Here is a 21199-nt window from a genome sequence, read left to right on the forward strand (position 1 = left end):
TCCTACAACTACACCATAAGATGCAGGCTGATAATTTAAATTGAACCAAACTGGGTGCCTAAAACTCCCCCACAAACAGGTTCTTTTTTTTAAAAAAAGGATTAAGGATAGTTGCAACGACAGAGCAATATGACAGGATCGCTGGACTGGTTATAGTCAGCTGTTTTCATCATTATTAGAGACAAGAACTGGCCAGAACGCTCCTAGTTTTCATAATAATTCCACAAAATCTTTTACAACCTGACTGGACAGAATGTTAGTTTATCTTAACATCCCCGAAAACTACTCCTTCAGTTTAACATAAAAGGGTCAGCTGGATCTTTGAACTCAAGATTCTGGACTGGAACTCACCTACAACCATCTTAATCAGATCAAACAGAAGCACTAAGCCACAGCTTACAACTTGGTGACAAGGTGAATTTTTTGATCATTGTGACTGAACAGCTCAAAAGGTCAACCTTACTTACAAATAGGTATTGAATTTAAGATCATCCTGGGTTATATTTCTTTGTATAGTACCAAGTGATACATGCTCCATTAATCCACTATAGACACTTCTGTCATTCTCTTATTGTAGTGTACACGGCATTTGGATTAGCATCTCTTTAGTGATGATTAAACTGACTGACTTGAAACTGCGTACGGCTTACAAATCATGCAAATTGATTTCCTAGATAATAACAGACCATTTGTTATAATGAGGTGAATGCTCCATTTAGCTTTTGTGCTTCTTCTGAGTGAGTCATAAACAATAGGTACCAAATCAAAAGTCACTTTTATAGAATGCTCTTGTACCTAATGATCTGCACTACCAAAGTACAAATGCTCCAGACAAACCCTTTAACATTATTCTTGTAGTTCTAAGCCTGTCCCTTACTACCAAATTCAAAGTGTAGAAACTTATAATGAGCAGCTTTTGTTCATTGTTTTTCCAAAAGGTTAGAGCTTCATGAAAAATGACTTTCTGAATGAAGGTTAAACAGTTTTCTATTCATATCTATACACCAATTATCCCATTTCCATTCCGAAGTCATCTGGGTAAAATTCTATAGCAGAAATCCAAGGCCAGGATCACTCAAAAGGAAAAAAAAAAATCACTGAAATTCAGGTAAAAAGTTGTTGCTTTAAGAGCAAGCTACGTCAAGTGTAAATATGGTTTCTATAGTCTTTAATGATTAAATAATGGATTTTTGCACAGAGCCAGTAGCCAGATCAAAACAACAAGGATGGCTGGTTTTCATTGAATCTGTCTTTGCCTGTTCAGAGTCTTTTTGAGTTTGCCTTTACAGACAAGTTGTTAGTGAAAATGTTTCAAAGGTTTTCAAATTAAAGAAACTAACAATGAAATTAGTTAGAACTGCTTCTTTCCTCTGCCATTTCAAAGTTATTTTACAACATTAAATAATCAGGTTACTCTCTGGTGAATGATGGAGTAGTTAGCAATGCCATTGGCAGCTAATTAACTTTGTTGTAGAATTAAAACAGCATCAGGTTATCCCTCTTAAGTACATGTTGTTTTAAATACAAAGAAAGTAAACTATTACTCATGTTGCTGGCTGCTCAAGTTATTTTAAACTTTTTTTTAAAAAAAAGGAGTAAATTTGAGTAAAGTACAATTTCCTTGTTACAGCCAGAGGATGAACTTTCATTCAAAAAGAAAATGTATCTGTATTATGCCAAAACAATACAAAACTGTTCACATTGCTGATGCACAACTGTATTGTTAATGATAATCACATTAATTTCACTGATGATGCAATACAGGTTGGCCTCATTAGCAACAACGAAAGAGGAAGTACAGGTACAGTGGCTTGTGGACTGGTGTGAACACAACAACCTGAGTCTCAATGTGTTCAAGAGGAAAGAAGATGGTAGAATTCAGGACGGTGCAGGCTGACCATGCCCTTTTTACACAACAACTTCACCATGGAGAGAGCCAGAAGCAACAAGTACCTTGGAGCGGATATCACAGATGATTTCATCTAATGTCTCAACACTAGTTAAGAAAACACAGCAGCACCTCCACTTTCTGTAGAGAAAGAGGTGAGCAAGGTTCTCCACCCTCATTCCAACCACAATCTACCAGAGGACTAGTGAGTGTCTTCACCAGCTGGATCACCATCTGGTATGGGAATTACAAGGCATGTGACTGCAAGACCATGCAACGGAATGTCAGGACTGCTGAGAGATCAGGGTTTCTCCCCCCCATTTAGGACATAGATCAGAAGTGTTGCATTTTCAGAGCCCTCAGCATTGTCCAAGTCCCCTCCCATCATGTCATAATGTCCTTGACCACCTACCATCAGGCAGAAGGCACCACAGCACAATAACAGCTTCTAACCCCAGGCGGAGAATTCTGAGCATCCTGCTACCACACAGCACACATTATTAATGACAGGGCCGATAGCAGTGTACTGTTTTATAATCAACTAGGTCATATGTCTAATTGTACATCTACAGAGTACTTCTTAAATCAGTTAATATTACTTAATGTGCTGTATGTACTTTGTTTTGTACTTGGTCCGAGGAATGTAGTTTTGTTTAGCTGTATACATGAGTACAGTTGAATGGCAATAAACTTGAACAGTTCAGATTTTAAACCCAGAGCATGAATATAATGGACAAAGCAAATGACGATGCACACCTCATTAACATTTCATACCAAATGCCTGCAGAAATGGCCTTCCAAACAACACGAGATGAAAAAATAGGAATCCCAGAGGCTCCATTGAAGATACAAGGAAACTGCCCCACTAAGGAACGGGGAAATAAGAACAGATATGTGATGTGGTGTCATCTCAAAAGTTTAAGCTAGCCTTTGTGACCAAGTTCTCATCCTACTCACACTGTTAATTTTATGCAGCTTGTGGTGGTGAACTTGATGTTTTAATGATGTTGTCAAGATGTGGCAAGCAGATAAGTTCAGACTCATCTCTGGAGCAAGCTACAAGCTGCTCTCAATGTTAGGATAATTACAACAATTGGATGGAGAAGAGTTGGGTTGAATCAGGAACATTGTCCACAAAAGATGTCATGGCGACTGATTGGGAAGGAGGGTGTGAAATTTGCTTGAATGCAAAGCAAATCCATGGGATGGCATTTTCCACCAGTGCTGCAGGTCTATTATTGATTTGGCTGTTATTTGATTACTTTTATTTAATTGCGTCAATATCCATGTGAATTTGGCAAGTATGCTACGTGTTCGTGGATTAACAAATCATTGTCACTGATATTACAATTGACAAGGTATATTATTGATTGTCACATGTATAAAGCACAGGACTAAATCCTATGCTTAACACAAGAAATAATGCTTCACAACTAGTGTTACACTCCCCAGAGGTTATCGCAGTCTGTTATTTTATTTCACGCCACGGATAATTGGAACAGACAAGCTATTTCTATTGCATTCCATTATTTCTATGAGCCTCATTTCATAAAACCATGTGCCCATTTCTATTTTTGGCATCAACTACAGTCAGCTTTCCTTAATCAAGCATCATTTGAGGATGGTTGTAGAGATCTGCATTCCTAATGTGTTCATGGGTAGTTGGCAAATGCAGATATCAAATTGTACAATTATCCGTAGATTTCGAGTTGGATCATTTTATAAATTTCAGTTCAGATGTTTATCCAATTTGAACTGTCATTCATCAAATTTACACAAATTGTTTTTTAAGCCCCTGTGGAGAGCTAAAGCTAGTAATGTTTCACCATGTTAAAATGCTATATACAGTGCATGCAAGTTATTGTTGATTATTAATCTGTAGTGATAAGCTTACCAGTGATAATCCTAATATTTGATGTTTTAATATGAATTGGAGTGATAATAGCTTTTCCCCTCATACGACTTGATTGCAATTTGTACCAAAAAATTTATAGCCAAAAGTTATATCAAACTAAATCAAATCACAAACAGTTTGTTGCATTAGAATTAAGATTGTAAAGACGTGTATCACAATGGAAGTGCTGTCAGTGGAAAAGGAATGAGACATTTGAATAAGACATTGTACTTAAGGACAGATGCATAGTGGACTAATGACCATGTTAGTCTTGGGCTCACTTCAATAAAGTTCAAAGCTCTGAGGCCTTGAATGTTTGATGCACATGTATTTATTCTTTCTTTCATCTCATGAATTTGTCCCTACTAAAGAACTCGGCAAATATCTCATTTCTTTTCCACTGACAGCACTTCGATTGTGACACACATCTTTACAATCTTAATTCTAATGCAACAAACTGTTTGTGATTTGATTTAGTTTGATCATTCCAAATTGCTTTCTGCAGAGAAGTCCAACTGCTTTGTAATCACTGGAAAAGACAATTGCAGCTCACCATTTTGGAATTCTCTAGCTACAATGATTCACCCTAGGTTCAACGAGAGCCATTGAAATTTTTGCTGTTTCTTTGTCTTCCTCAGTTAATGCTACACATTTTCTGAATTGTCTTGGGAAACTTAGTAAAATTTCCCAATACAAGTTGTGATCATAAATATTAGAGTAACCTTCACTTTTGTGATAGCCATTTTTGTACTTAGAGTCCCCCCTGAATAGCATGCATTTCACTTTTACAAGAGCTGTAGAAATAAATGAACCATTTGTTCAAATGAATCTCGTTTCCAGTCTGATCAAATGTTCAGTTATGGTACATGAACTAAATAAAGCAAAATTGCAAAAAAAAAAATACTATTATGCAGGCCACTTGACTCACTTCTCAATAATTCATCTGACTGCATCTTATGAAGTAACATCTTACCAGACTGGAACTTAGTTTGGAGAATCAGATGAGAAATTCAATAAATTAAATGATTGGACGACTAAATTATCATATTAGATGCTGGCTTCTATCAGATACAGAAACTCATTTCTACTCCTAATCCAATCATAATGTCTTCAATGTACATTAATAAATTTCAATTACTAATATTTAGGACAAATTATTCAAGTATAGAATTCATTATCATTCTTTCCATTTGGAACATGCTGTAAAGAACCTTCCATTGGAGGATGCATGCTGTAAAGAACCTTCAAAGAGATATGGATAAGCTAAATGCCAGAACAGGAACACGGCCAGATAAAATACAACGTGAAAAATGTAAAGTTAACTATATAACAAAAATAACCATTTGTTAAATAGGAGCTTGGCTATCATTGATGGTCAAAGGGGACCCAATTGTACTTGCACATAATTTTCTGGAAAGTAACAGGCAGAAATGCTGCAAACGCTTGAGAGATTAAAATGATATGTTAGTCTTTAGGGAAATGTATAGATTCCTCAAGAGAAGTGTTGCACACGATCTTGGTCTCCTTAAGATATGCTACCTTAGAGGGAGTGTGGGGGGGGTGGGTGGTGTGGAAATCACTGGACTAGTATTAGACATGGCAACTTTGACAAAGATTAACTGGGATTAAAAGCTTTAGATTTGAGAAGAATGAGGCCATTTCACAATGGTGCAAACACAATTCCTTAAACGTTCATCAGGCTGAATGTCTCCCCTGGCTGGAGAGTACAGGATAAGGTAGTGATGAAACCTTAGAATTCTCTACTACAACTCAACAAGTTGCACATTACTGGATGTTCATGACACAGTTTGCAATATGATGGAAAATGACACTGAAGGAGAAGACCAGACAATTTTAAATGGTACAGCAAGCCTGAAGGTCCTCAAAGCCAATTCCTACAGCCATTGTTTGTGTTTTATTGTTTTACTGGGCCATAAATTTGTTTATTTTAACTCAGAGCCGAGAGGGTTCATGCCATTTTTATGACTGATGAATAGAGTATGGTAGCTCTCCAAAAGGATAAGGCAGCACAAATTACAAGACAGAAGTTCGGTGGGGAATGCAAGACTTTCCATAACTCTCTTCACCAACGTTTATTTAACAATTAACATTGATACTGTGTCTCAGCAGGTCTATGAACATTTAAATTACAAACATAGTTGCAATGTTTAACTAGTTCTGATGTGAGGGATTCCAAGTTTCAGATAGGCTCCAATGGTCAGACTCAGGTTCCTGCATAACTTCCAGGGTTTGAATATGATTTGGGTAGGAAGCTTAAAGAAAAACCACCCTGAAAAATCAGCACTACTACAAATTCATTTCACATCCACTAATCCATCTAAAAAGTTACACGTAAACTCGCTAATCACTGCAGGGAGCTGTCCCTTGGTTGAGTTGCAAATTAAGTTCCAGTGCTGTTACATTTGATTTGACAAGTCTATGTGCATATAACAATGAACTGTTTAAAACAGAGTTACCTCTTCTTGGAGTGCAGCTCCATGTACAAAAAGCTTCCTGGGTGCTTTCTTTTCCAACCATCCTTCTGCCATCAACAAGCATATTCCAAGCAAGCAAAGAAATGGCCACCACAGTTTGGACTTCATTGGATCTAATATGTCGGAAAGGCAACAGTCACAATTTGCTCTGGTTGTTTTAATTTTAAACAAAGACTTGCTTTGATTTCACTTGACTCAAATGATTATGCCGAAACATGTTCAAAATAAACAGAAGGCTAGAGATCAAGTGCCTACAGAGGTATTAATTGTTGCAGGATGGCATGTGCATGCACCCTTGTCATGAGCATACGACTTGAAATTTCAATACTGCCCAATAGCTTCAGACATTACTGAAATTATCCACAAGATACTGTAGCTGTTCTTCCTTGAAATGCACAAATAAAAATGAGCATGATGGGAGAACTCTTATAGGCAAGCAATCTGGGCCGAGGTGGTGTTGGGCCAAGTGGTAGATGTCATTGAAAGGGTGGGGGTGGGGGGCAGGAGTTGCCAAAAGGGAGCAGGTATGGAACTGCTGATTGAGAAGGACTTGCTATAGAGGGTGTTGTTAAGGGGGAAGTAGTAGCAGAAAAGTTGTTAATTAAAATAATTTGTCCTGTCTGTAATGAGTTCCCACTGCTGCACTGGCACAAGGAAGCCGTTTGTAATGTCTTTGCTTCAGAGCAAGCATTCTGATGAAAACTGGTCTGAGCTAAGAATATTCAATGGCAGGCGCATTTCAGAAAAACTCTCTCTCATTGCGTGGGGAGTGACATTATGTGTGTTTATCCAAATACCCCCTCCCCCTCTCGGTGGTAAAGGAGAGTTGAAGAACTCCAAACAAAAACAACACAGCAGACTAACATCATAATCAGCTAGCTGCTTTGTTAGTCTCCCCTCTCGCTGTGGAAAAGGGAGAGAGAGAACCTGCAGAATGTCGAATTGTCAGGTGAGCAATTAGCTTTTGTTGGACTGAAGCTCATGGTCTATCTGGGAGCTTTGCTACTGCTTGCTTGATGTGTGGTGGGTGCCGATGCTTCCTGTTGAAATAAGTGTGCATGTATTTTGGGTGTGGGAAGGGTTGATGCTTTGTGTGGGGGGGGGAAGAGGGGCCTTTATGGTTCCAACATTTTACTGCCATTCTTTAGGGTTCTCTTCTGTTTTAATTGATGTCTGAAAGCCAAGAGTTTCAGGTTGTATACTACATGCATTCTCTGATATTAAATGGAACTATTGAAATTTCCTGGCATTCAATTGAAAAGCAATGTCTTCCATTCCAGGAAAACAATTGACACTTGTACATATTATTCCAACCAGATTCTATACAAAGGTTTTAAGAAGCATATCAAAAGAGATGCCGAGAAGTTTGGGAAAGCAACTTTGGAGTTTGGAGCCCAACAGCTGAAGTGATTGAGTCATAAATTTTAAGAATGGTTAATTATAAGCATAAACAAGGATGTGTGAAAGAACTAATTTTAAAGTTTGAAATTTTAAAGTAAAATACAGTCAGCCCTCTGTATCCGCAGGTTCCACATCAGCAGATTCAACCAACCGCAGATTGGGATCAGAAAAAAAAACGGAAATTCTCTCTCCAGCACTTGTTTGAGTACTGTTCGCCTCGCGTCTCGTTCATTACTTGTGTTGTGAGTGAGAGGAAGGAGCTTAAGGCTAGTAAGGGATGGCTGGGTAGCTATGTAAAGTGCTACAGCCTCAAGAACTTAAAGATCACGAGAGCATCAGCATCAGTGTTCCCAGAACAGCTGTGATGGTTGCGTTTGTATTAAACACGTACAGACTTATTTTGTCATTATTCCCTAACAACTACTTACATAGCATTTACATTGTATTAGGTATTATAAGTAATCCAGAGATTATTTAAAGTATACGGGAGGATATGCGTAGGTTATATGCAAATACTATGCCATTTTATATATGGGACTTGAGCATCCACGGAATTTGGTATCCGTGGGGGATCCCAGAACCAAACCCCCGCAGGTACAGAGGGCGGACTGTAAATGGTACGCTAAATACTCAAAATATGTAAACCAACAAGTCTTAGAGAGAGAATGGCATGGTGAGTCAGATAAAGTGCCAGTAGTGATCTGGCAGAGTGGAAATAAAATACAGAATAACATCTGTCATTAAAGTTGCATGTTGCTACATCACCACAATATACAAGAGTGAGTCACCATCTTGGGAGTCAGTACTGAACCTAGAATAGTTAGGATCCTTCCACATGATTTGCTACTCCACTAATAAAGGAAAAATAGATTTAGCTGGTGGCCTCCATGGATAGTGTGGTTCGGTCTAGCTGCATTCCATGAACATTTCAAAATTAGTGTGGGAAACAATGATTCAGTAGTTATAGAATGAATCAATTAGATGCACTTTGAACTGGAATTCATGGCAAACAGAAAAAGCTTCAATCGACCTTCCTTACAGCTCACTTTGAGTTCAAACAGTTGAGCATCTGTGTCAGATACCATGCCAATTAAAGAATAGCAGGGAAGCAATTTACAGGTGAAAATATGATTTTCCCAGTAATCAGCAGGATAGGGAGAAAGTTGACTTTGTGATCTTTTAAAGAGACAAGCAAAAAGGTAAAGGCAAAGCAATTTGCCAGAGCACTCCATGATCCACAGCAGATGAACCACAAAATGAGAGTAAGCTTAGAGCACAGAAGTATAGTGTTGACAGTGATAACTGACTGGAATTTATAGAAGATAAGGTTGAGGATGGATATGGAGAACTTAAGCTGCTTCACTGAGGCATAAGGAACCAGTGGAACATCACAACATTAAATATAGGCATGGGCTGGATGGGATTGAATGATAAAGACAAATATTAAGTGTAAAATAAAACTTACATCTAGCAACTCATTGATAAATTTGAATTAAAGTGCATTCTTATATCAGCATATTAAAATGAGAGTCAGATTCCTAGACACCACAAGACCAAAGTTCAATTAAACTCAATTTTCTTATATAAAGTTATTTGTGTTGAATTCACCTGAAAATGTTCCTTAAAAACTAATGCCTAGACTAAATAAACCATCATTCTATAGGAATTCTGGTAAACAATGTTTTAGTTTCATTGAAGTACAAGGGCATAATTTAGAACATTTTTATTCTTACCCACTTTGAATCCACCCATGCCCTTTATCTGGAAAGGGCTGGTCCATGGAGAAGAAAGTCTTAGAAGGGCACAGGCTTAAATGAAGCATGTATGGATTTTTAAACAGGAATAATTTTACAAAACAGATTTCCTATACACTTCATGGGAATTATATACCTTTTAAAATTTAAAATATGGTCTCAATACAGAAAGGTACTGAACTATATTATGCAAAAAGAATCACTTTGCAACCCAAAGAAGCCCAACTTCTCACTGAAATATGCTTGCAAATTTGTGTCCCAAATCCCATTACAGAAAAATTGCAAACGTAGCAGATTCTTAATAATCCGCAGTTTAGCCAGATAATTAACTTCAAGTTTAAATTTCAAACTAACTTATCTATAGATATTCTCATTTATTCTTTCTAGAGATTTTGTTCTTTCTAGATTAGAACTTATTTTGACCCCACTCATTAAAGCTACAAAGCATGCTGCTGTACACCGCCGGCTTTTCTGTCGTTGCCATTGAAACAAAACGCGGAGATCAAACTATGTTCGGTGACTGAAATTCGAAAGATGATTTTAAGATCACCAAACACACGAGTCCATTAGAATTCATTTTAAATTAATAATTAAATCAAGGTCAATTAAATTTTGCACTTTTTTTTTAAAGTAGCAAACAAAAACAAATTATTCACATCGCCTCCTGGTTACAAACAAAAAAAAGGCTCCCGAGTACTTCACGGATAAACAGCGCCACTAAACCCCACAGCACCGTTATCTCCCGTTCCTAGCTGTTGTGGAACAAGGTTTGGCGAAGAGCAGGAGGAAGTGAAAAATAGAATTTACAAAATAAAATAGAACTTAGTCAAATACTGTTGGTACTGTCATGCTGAGGGAAAACGTTGATGAACTCACAGAAAATAGTGCCGTATGGCAATAAAATTCTATCAGCACGGTCAACAGCTTAAAAGCAAACTATACCACAGTTGGAATGAAAGAGGTTCTTAGAAAATGCGCTAAATATAGTATAATGTGCCATCGGTTTTCAATAGCGAAGGCTCAAAAGCGTATGGGACCTAGTCCAAGTCAGGATCGCGGTAAAGGTACAACACAATCAAGGATATGCTTGCATTCTACACCAACACATGTTGTCTACTCAGCATAGCAGCTCAAAATCTTGATGCGCATCTACAATTTAAAGTCTACGGTCTACTTTTTACTTTATGGTGTTGTATGCAAGTGTGAAGTAGGATTACAGTTGCTGAAGCGGGGAAGACAGGATTGGATTTCAGCACTGTTAAATGGACAGTTCATAGGGGGCTCCAACCTTACAGCACCAGACTCCCCACAATCAACTCCGGCTTACCCAGACACCGACACCAAGGCGAGACTTTACTTAAACTTGCCCTTCGCTCCGTAAAAAGCAAGTGCAACATTCATATTGCGCCTGCGCACGGTTAGGGAAGCTGCTTCAGAAAAGGACAAAGTGCAACCTGAAAGGCATTTTTAATTGGCTGCTCTCGACTCATTTAGATTTGACCTGACAATACAAAATCCTAAATTATGCTCGGGTATTGTTTATCGGCAGACTCAAGCCGTAATTTCCAAAGAGCTGATAAAAAACGATCGCATGAAATTTTAAAACACATCAGACGTGCCTGCATATGTACCCAATTACTCTAATTGACAAACGACACCCTGGAATAAAGCCGTTTCACTCAAAAGATTTCCCATTTCAAACGTAGCAGCCGTGGCTAGTCATTAATTATGGTGGGCGAAAATTTGTTTGCATTGAGGGTTCCGTTCAGTTTCTTGGGCAGTGAACACCGTCTAGTTAACTTGACCGGTGAGCACAGTTCAGCGCAGCATCTGCACAGCACTTTACAAGCTGCAGGTGCAAACCGGTATTGCGCCACACTCTGCGCAGAGTCAGGAAAGCTGTGTTTCACCAAAGAACAAAACTACAATTAATATTCACCGGAACTTGTGAGTTAAAGCACCGGGATGAAAACAACCCATTTGTGAATGGCTCCTCTTTCATCCTTCAAAGAACACATGGGACAGGTAGACTAATGGCTTTCCAAATACTCATTCGAGAAACATTCACAGTCATAGCAGCTCGCTGTAGAAGATGCTGAAAATAGTGTTGGCATTCAGCGACACATGCAGTACCAAACGGAAGTAGTGGAGATTTAGTAGTTCTAAAAGTTGCTGCAGTTTCTCGGGGTAATTGAGAAGAAAATTACGAATACCAAACTCGGCTGTTCGCTCTCAGTCTGCTGAGAGATAAATACAACAGTCCGGGCTAAATAAAAAAAAGAGAAATCCACAGAGTGCAAGGGCTTCTGATTTCTTGCTTAAAAATATCATTTAAAGCGGAGTCGTTTTCTGCATCTGCGACACATGTGGACAAATACATTAAAGTTAATGAGCCTGCATTTTATCAAAGTATGCCGCAAGGAAAACCTTCCCTATGGAGGCAGCTAGCGGATGACACAACGGGTATAATAGTTTAGAAATGTCAACGGCACCAGCTGGATAAAGCAAACGCGCGTGGGGCGAATATCGCTCGTTTTCTAAGAGCAACTCAAATCAAACCATTTAAAGACAGGTTCAGAACTAGCGAGGGCAAGTTCCCTCGGGGAAAAACAATTGGCCCTTTCTGCGGCGTCCGATCACAGCCACATCCAATTTGCATTTAAAAATAACTGAAAGTCATTGGCATGAATTATTCAAATAGAAATGCATCAATTATAGCAGGGGGAAAGAAGGGGGGTATTCTTCAATTAACCCTTTCTGAGACTGGATTGCTTTTGGAACCGACCAACCTTAGTGGACAGAATGTCTTCTGTATTATTCTGTGGTTCTAGCGGGAACAGTGTCCTCTGTAGTTTGGACGCTCAGAGAAACGTTTCCGCGGTTCTGCTTAGAGTTAGACTTTTGAATTATTAGCCATTCCCAGTGCTCCGTGAGACTCGTGCATCGCAAGTCAAATAATGTTCTCTAGCGGGTGAAACAATGACAAGTCTATCGCAGCCATCTGTCTCTTTATCGTAACAGAAATACGTTAAAAGAATGCAGAAAAGCCAGATGCAGCGATGACAATTGCATTGCCGAGTTTTACCTGCAACAGCCCGCAGTCACGGGAGAAATCCGAGACCGGCAGCCACAACTGAGGCAAAGAAAATGTTAACGAGTCCTCGCTCACTGCCCAAGAAGTGCTCCGGGTCTAACGGAGACCTGTACGCGGCGAGCAACCTGCTTTGGGCTCGGGGTCGGTATCACCAGCAGCATCAACACCACGCTTTGCAGCAGCAGTTCCCACCTCCACTCTTCATCTTTATGCTAACACGCGACACGGCTCCGACACACCCACGAGTGCATGCCAACCAATGACCGCAGTACCTCGTGTTTCTCTGTGTCTGCGTGTACCCTGCTTCGCAACTTATCCGCAGGCCGGCGCTCCCCTGTCTTTGGGGGTCAATTCTTGACCAGTCAAAGCTATTTGAAGAACAAGTGGAGAACTAATTAATTCTAATATCCTACCATTCTGAATTTACAAGATGCATTCGATCAATGAATTCATAATCTATCTAATGTACAAAGACAGGCTTGCTGAAGTTTTATTGATTTTTACGAACCCTCCTAATCCAGATTTCATATATTTTCCAAAACTGCATTTGATGGTAGACACCTGCAGTCATGATTGGAAATACTGCAGTCAGTTCTAACAACATCATCTCCAACCCCATCACCACTCATAATACTTGCTGGAATATATGGCAAGATATCAACTTCTACCAAAACTTGTTGGACAAAAGAAAAGTTTATTGCTCAAAATCCATTGCATTGCTCATTTTGTATCTCGAAGAACCATTGTTTAGTAACTGTTATCTACGTTTGTTGAATTTAGTTAGATGTACTATAATAATTAGTTTAAATTTAACAGGGTTTAGGAGATTTTTTAAAAGACAGACTTTATTATCCATTACCTTTGGAAATGAATGCATAAACTCTGTATATTATTTAATGACTTTCACAATATCACAATGACAAAGTGGCAAATAATCTGCTGGATAGCATTGATTTAGGGACAAATATCTCCCTGAGACTGAAGAGTTCAATTTTTTTAATTGTGCCATGAGATATTTCTTCTATTGGGTCTTGGTTTAATGTTATAAGGTATTTTAAGAGACCCTTGAATAGGTACATGGAGCTTAGAAAAATAGAGGGCTATGAGTAATCCTAGGTAATTTCTAAAATAAGTACATGTTTGGCACAGCATTTTGGGCTGATGGGTCTGTATTGTGCTGTAGTTTTTCTATGTTATTTTCAAAAGGCATAATTGCCTCAAAATGTGTTTAAAGGTGTACACTATATGTTCAGTTGCTGAATAGATGTACAGAATTGTAAAATTAATAGACTTTGGGGCACTTATGGAATTATGATAAGTTAAACAAGTCAGTGGACCAGCCATAATATTGAATGGAAGACCAGCTTGATGTACTGCTCAGTGTACTTTTTTTCCCATTTCTGGTGTTATGCATTAAGCCTTCAGAATGATACTTACATCAGGATCAGCTTTAATATCACTAGAAAATGTTGTGAAATGTGTTTTGCAGGACCAGTAAATTGCAATAGATAATAATACAAAAAATAAATTGCAATAATTATATATAAAAAAGAAAATTAAATTAAATAAGCAGTGCAAAAGTAGAGGAAAAGATACCGAGGTAGTTTTTATGGGTTCACTGTCCATTCAGAAATCTGATGGTGGAAGGGAAGAAGCTGTTCCTGAAACACTAAGTGTGTGTATTTGGCTCCCGTACCTCCTCCTTGGTGGCCACACTGAGAGTGGGCATGTCCTGGTTGATCGGTGACCTTAATGATGGATGCCGCCTTTCTGAGGCATCACCTTTTGAAGGTGTCCTGGATGCTGGGAAGCTGGTGCCCATGGTGGAGTTGGCAGAGTTAACAACTTTCTGCAGCTGTTTTCCACTCCTGTGCAGTGTTCCCTCCATCCCAGATGGTACTGCAACCAACACACATCAAAGTTGCTGGTGAACGCAGCAGGCCAGGCAGCATCTATAGGAAGAGGCGCAGTCGACGTTTCAGGCCGAGACCCTTCGTCAGGACTACTGCAACCAGTTAGAATACTCTCCACGATACATCAGTACAAATTTGCAGTGTCTGACTCAACCTTCTGACTCGAGACAATGCCGCAGAGAAATGGGCTCACTTTTGATCCCAAGTGGCTAAAAAGCTTTCTGATACTTCGATTACAAGAAATCCCATCAAGCTGTCAAACCAGGATTGTATCATATCATTGCTTTTTTTTGTAGCATCGAAGAAAATTGGAAACAATAATTATTCTTTGATTATCCTGGCACATTGTAACAACAGAATACAGGGGAAGAAGAACAGTGTATTAGACACTTTATTCTGATTTGGACAAACAGCTTTGAGAACAGCTCATTCAGCTTCAACATTGACTTTACAATATGATCACTCACTGCTCTTAATTGTGTAGTCTTGATGTGCCATTTATCTCAATCAAATGGACAGCATGGCAAAATAGGTTAGCAAAGTCTTTTTAGCTTCTGGGACCTTGGTTCAATTCAACTCTGACTGTTAAGATATAATTTTCCATTTTCATTTAGTTGTAGAGGTCCCATCTGCAAAGGATTTGAGTAAAACTATGAGAAACCGAAGCATAGAAATGCCATAATATGTCACATATTGATAACATCACTTGTGACAGTTGTAAGGATGGTTTATGCAGACAGTTGGAAACATATTCAAGCTGGACAGAATGTGTACTTCAGTCATGTTATCCGTTGGGTTAATACATGTAGTGGATAAATCTTTGGTTTTCTATGCAACTCATGTTATGCCCAATGAAAAAACTAGCAAATATTTCAATGTCTAATTCCCACATTTTTCATTCAGATCTGAAGGATCCACCAGAAAAACTCAGTGACAGGTCACCATAACCAATTGGATTAGTTTGCAAGAATATGGTATCTCGTACCTGATGACAGTAAACTGTAGAATTGTCCCTTAAGCAACTTCACAACACAGACACTCTGCTCCACCCATGCACTTATTGAAACAAATTTATTTACCATTCACCTTGCACCATAAAGAAACATTAAGACATTGAAACATTAATGTTTCATCTTTCAATTATACCTTGAGTTTCAAGAATATCCCGTAATCATATCATAGTCCGTTATTAAACGTTAGTCTTAAGTATTAAATTCACAAAAAGGACATAGGTATTTTATATTAAAAAAGCCAGATGAATAGGAAGCTACTAAAAAATGGCCATATTATCCCATAAATTTTTGAGGAAATAAACTGAGTTCCAAAACATAAACACAAGTCAATTAAGAAAACAACATTTTTGTAATTACGGTATATAGCTCCTTTAACATAGAAAAGTATTCTATAATGCTTCACAGTGGTTCAAGTTGCTGACACTGGCCTTAGTGAGATCAAAAACATGCTGAAATAGGTGGGCTTAAAGACTATTTAGAGGAGAAAAGGGAAATATAGTAGAAGGGAGGCTTAAACTCTAGATAATTGAATGCAAGCCAAGATAAAAGATGTACTGACAAGAAGTGATTTACAATATAGATGAGCACATTAAAATCACACTCTCAATGAAGCAGTAGCCAAAGTAAATCAGCTAACATAAGGAATGAGGAGTATGAGTAAATTCATGGAGAGGAAAGTTTTAAAGAGTGGGCTGAATGTAGGATACTCTTGAGGAAAGCATCTTTACATCTGGAGATGGCAAAGCCAAGTTTGAGTGTTCCAGTGCCAAGCCAGGCTGACACACAAATAATGAAATAGAAGTTGCTATAATAAGATAGTTAGGGTAATGGCGTTCAAAATTAATTAGTCATGAATGATGCAGCCATTTCAGGCCATGAGAAGAAGAGCAGTTAAATATGAATAAGCAAAAGCTGCTGTATGTTTGCGTCATTCACTAATTTGGCTCATGACTGATTTGCTCTCAATATCCTTGACCAAAATTTGGCAATGAATTGTGTAACAAACAAGTATCTTGTTTCTGCATTGGTACAAACAGACTGCTGGGCATGTCCACAAGTATGCAAAGAGCAAAACCTAGCACAGAAAAGACGCATCATTGTTTCTAATTACCATATTTAGTTTAACACTATCAGAGATATTCTCTTTGTCCTATCCATCCATCCCTACCTACTCTGCAGCTTTGAACTAAACAAATTCTTTCCTGTCTTTACCATGTTGATGAAGGATAGCAGATCTGAAACGTTACCTGTTGCTTCTCTTTTCACAGATGCTGTTTGACTTGCTGTTTCCAACAGGTTCTGTGTTTATTTAAGATATCAACATAACCAATAATACTCCAAAAAATGAAAACAAACAAAAGACATCTTTAAAACAAACACAAAAGGAGGGTAAATTAAGAACATGGATTCATTGTCAAATTTGATAGCAAATAAGCAGAGATTAGGCAAGTGAAACACAGGCAAAATGGGAAAGCATAAAAATAATGCAGTTTAAAATTCCAGAAAATTATAATACAAATTATTAAGACTCTGTGTCTTCATTAACAGCAAATAAATAGTATTTAGCAATTATTACATTAAAAGAATATCTACCTTTTATTAATAGATACAGTACTTTTTCTAAATATCAGCAGCAGGTTTGGTTCATATCTACTGTATGCACAGGATTTTTCACTCTAAAAGTTTTGTTGTAGGGTCAAGTTCTGACTCACACTAAAGGCATTAGAGTTTCTGTCGCAACAAATTTCGATCTAGTGTCAGTTTATTGCCTTGATCTCAAAGTCTCTTCTATGGTTTCGAATTCTTCAATGGTCTTACTGTCCATAATCTCCATCAATCCTCAACTCACAAGGATTTCCTCCAAATTTCCCTTCTCCATAGGCCCCAGGCTCCACATTACCTTCCCAAACCTTTCCCAGTTTCACCCTTCCAAAAGTTTGCATTAACCAAGATTTCAATCAATTAACCTAACACAGGTAGTCAAGGCTTACAAAAGATTTCTGTTCCTGATATTTATCTGTGAGACACCGTAGGCTGGACCTTCCCTTGGAGGCCCCCTCTGATGCCAGGAAGGGGTCCTGCCTTTCCTTTGGGATGAGGAGCATGGTTGCCAGTTATGAAGACTCCAGCTGGACCAGCCTGTCCCAGGGCAGTGTGACCTGGTGTTTACCCAGCAACATTGATACTATCTGGGATCAGAACTCCTTTGAGATGGATGCAGATTTGTCAGTGGGCTGGATGAGGCTGTGCAACATGTCAGAGACCTGTTTCTGGCACATTCCCACAGGGACCTCACAGTGAGAGTCACCAGCACCCATCAGCAAGCAGGAAGGTCCCAAAACCCTCTGCCACAACACAGTGCACCACCCGCTCAGAGGAGCCGCAGCTGACATTGAGTGGTTTCTCTGCAGATGATAAGTGCGACGATGCCAACATTTGGAAGCAGGAGTCAACCCCAACCGAGACTACATCATGAAGAAATCTGAGGGGACAATGTTACAATACATGTCCTAGAATCTTGAGGGGCCAGAGGATGAGGAAATCAGAAAGACATTCATCAAGGTTGAGGATTAGTCAAAATGCTTTGCAGTCCAGTCGCAGGGCTGGTTGGAGATGCTGGAGGATGTGCTGCCTCCGAAGAAGAGCGGTGTCACCATCAACAACTGCATCCGCCAGCTCTCTTACCACAGGAGCAACTTGCACAGCAGCACAGGAACCTGAGACAAGGGGAAGGAGATATTGCTGCTGTCGGAGAATATTTATTCATATGCAGGTAGATTTTGAAAATCAGGTTGTTGCTGGATCCCAAGAACGGCAATTTGTAGATGGCTATGTATATATTTTAGAACGGCTCATAGTTGAGCCCACTAGGTGATCAGTTATTCTGGGTTGAGTATTGTGCAGTGAAATTGAATTGATTAGAAAGCTTAAGGTAAAGGAAAGAGCTATCATACGAGGAACGTTTGATAGCTCTGGGTCTGTACTGGCTGGAATTCAGAAGGATGGGGGGATCTCATTGAAATCTTTCAAATGTTGAAAGGCCTAGACAGAGTAGATGTGGAAAGGATGTTTCCCATGGGGGCAGAGTCTAGGACAAAAGGGCACAGCCTCATGATCAAGGAGTGTGCATTCAAAGTACAGATGCGGAAAATTTTCTTTAGCCAAAGGGTGGTGAGTTTGTGGAATTTGTTGCCTCATGCAGCTGTGGAGGCCAGGTTGTTGGGTGTATTTAAGGCAGAGATTGATAGGTTCTTGATTGGACAAGGCATCAAAGGTTATGCGGAGAAGGCCAGGAACTTGGGTTGAGGAGGAGATAGAAAAAAGGATCAGCCGTGATTGAATGGCAGACCAGACTCAATGGGCCAGATGGCCTAATTCTGCTCTTATATCTTATGGTCTTATGGTCTAACCCTGAAGGGACAATGGTCATAATATGATAGAATTCACCCTGCAATTTGAAAAAGGAGAAGCTAAAGTCAGATGCATCAGCATTACAGTGGAGTAAATGGAATTACAGAAACATGAGAGAGGAGCTGGCCAAAATTGACTGTAAGGAAACACTAGCAATGATTATGGCAGGGCAGCAATGGCTGGCATTTCTAGGAGCAATTCAGAGGCACAGGACACATAATTCCCAAAGAAGAAGAAGTATTCTAAAGATAGGATGATGCAGCTGTGGCTGATAATAGAAGTCAGAGCCAACATAAAAACCAAAGAGAGGGCATATAATAAAGCAAAAATTAGTGGGAAGTTAGTGAATTGGGAAGCTTTCAAAAACCAACAGAAGGCAACTAAAAAGTCATAAAGAAGGAAATGATGCAATATGAAGACAAGCTAACCAATAATATTAAAGAGGATATCAAAAGTGTACCATGGAAGAAATTGAAGATGGAGGGGAACCAGAGGGAGGTGATGGGCAGAAGATAACCAGAATGGGAACCTGGAAAAGAGAGGAAGGGGGGGGGGGGAAGAAGTTATTGGAAGTTAGAGAAACCAAATATACTTTATAAACTAAGGTTCAGCATAACCTCATTCCTTCTGTAATGTCAAGAATTCTCACTTCAAAAGAAATCAGCTTTCCGGACCAGTACTTGTAAAGACTTGTAACTATATATTCGCAGGAATGCACCTGTGCAAACCACTTCTCTGGATTAAAGTTTATCTGTCGTATAACTATTTATTTCATGTTAACTTAATTCAGAAGTCTGTTATCTACATTGTACATTTATTGTCATATGCAGATTAAGGAAGTTATGATGAAAACAACCATATTTTGGTCATCTATGTATATATACAGCGTTCCAAAAGCCCAAGGTTGACAGACACACCCATGCAGAATATAAAGCAAGCACTCACCACAACTTCCTGCTCTGTCCTTCAAATACTTTAAATTCACCATTGGCCATTTCTCAAGTGCTTTAATTCACTAACAAGATTGTTAAAAGGCATTTTGTCAAATGCCTCTTGGAACTCCACAAACACAAATATCAATTCTGCTGCCCTCATCAACACTGCCTTTGTTTCAAATGAAAATCAATCAAATTAGTCAAAAGCAATGTTTTGTTACCCAAATCTCACTGACTTCCATTCATTATTCATTTATTTTTAGCCTTCAAACTCATTCTTTTCAGAGTGCAAAATCATTCTTTTCGCAAGATTATTAAATCTCAAAGTTTGCCTGTTTGGTGGTTCCCAGATTTATCTCACGCCTTTTTATTCAAACAGATCTGTAACATCTTTCCATCATCCTGTAATCCAGCATCACCATCATATTCAGGAAGATTGTGGCCGCAACATTTGCTGCTTTCTTATCCCTCAGTAACCCAATGGCATTCTGTCCATAGCATGATCTTTATTACTTTGAGGACTGTCAGTAAAATTCTCTGTAACCTCCTCTTTTCTACTGAAGACGAGTATAATATACTCAGCCTGCACTCCATTCATACCCGTTACCTACTTAAGACAATCTTTCTGCTACTTAATCAGCCACCTTCTTCATTTGACAACGTATTTACCACTTATGTTTTCATTGAAAAATTAGATTTTTCTGTTCCTTATTGACTAACTTACAAATCTGTGATTTCCTTTCTTTGCCAGAATCTCTTCCAAGATAAAAAAAAATTCTCCATACTGTTCATTTTTGTTTTGATTCTCCAATGCATTTTGATCATTAATGAAGCACATGGAGAGTAATGCCAGATGGAATATTTTTGCAGGCATCCGGCCCAACTGTATTAGTGGATCAGATTTATGAAAACAATCAAATAATCAATTAGCTGCTGAATCATAGTGTCATACAGCACAGAAATGAAGTCCCCTTGTCCACTCAGTCTATGCTAACTTTCAAGTACACATTTCTCAGAATTCTGCACTAATCCTATTTTATTTTTCCCATATTTCCTACACAATCTGTTGTCACTCATGTGGTGGCAATTCAGTGCATAAAAGCATGCAGACGTGGTCAAAAGGTTCAGCTGTTGTTCAGACCAAACATCAGAAAGGGGAAGAAATGTGATCTGAGTGACTTTGACTATGGAATGATTGCTGGTGCTAGATGGGATGGTTTGAATATCACAAAAACTGCTGAGCTGGGATTTTCACACACTCAGTCTTGAGAGTTTACAGATGATTGCGCAAAAAACAAAAAATGTCCACTGAGTGGCAGGTCTGTGGGTGAAAGCTCCTTGCTAATGAGAGAGGTCTGAGAAGCAAGGCCAGACTGGTTCAAGCTGACAGGAAGGCAACAG

The 21199-nt window shown here is 38.8% G+C and overlaps 1 protein-coding gene across 4 annotated transcripts in view; it reads right to left on the reverse strand.

Moving 5' to 3' along the window:
• Positions 1-12707, reverse strand: part of LOC134348885 (follistatin-related protein 5-like) — a 688665-nt gene extending 675958 nt beyond the window's left edge. For all 4 annotated transcript variants that reach the window (XM_063052680.1, XM_063052679.1, XM_063052678.1 and 1 more), the window contains exons 1-2: positions 12518-12707; positions 6260-6390 (exon numbers count right to left, since the gene is read on the reverse strand). In XM_063052680.1, coding sequence (XP_062908750.1) covers positions 6260-6385 — 126 coding nt within the window. In that variant the 5' untranslated portion in view covers positions 6386-6390; positions 12518-12707. The remainder of the gene's footprint in view (positions 1-6259; positions 6391-12517) is intronic.
• Positions 12708-21199: the final 8492 nt, after the last annotated feature.

The sequence above is a fragment of the Mobula hypostoma genome, chromosome 7, assembly GCF_963921235.1.
Source record: "Mobula hypostoma chromosome 7, sMobHyp1.1, whole genome shotgun sequence".
In the NCBI taxonomy this organism is placed as follows: domain Eukaryota; kingdom Metazoa; phylum Chordata; class Chondrichthyes; order Myliobatiformes; family Myliobatidae; genus Mobula; species Mobula hypostoma.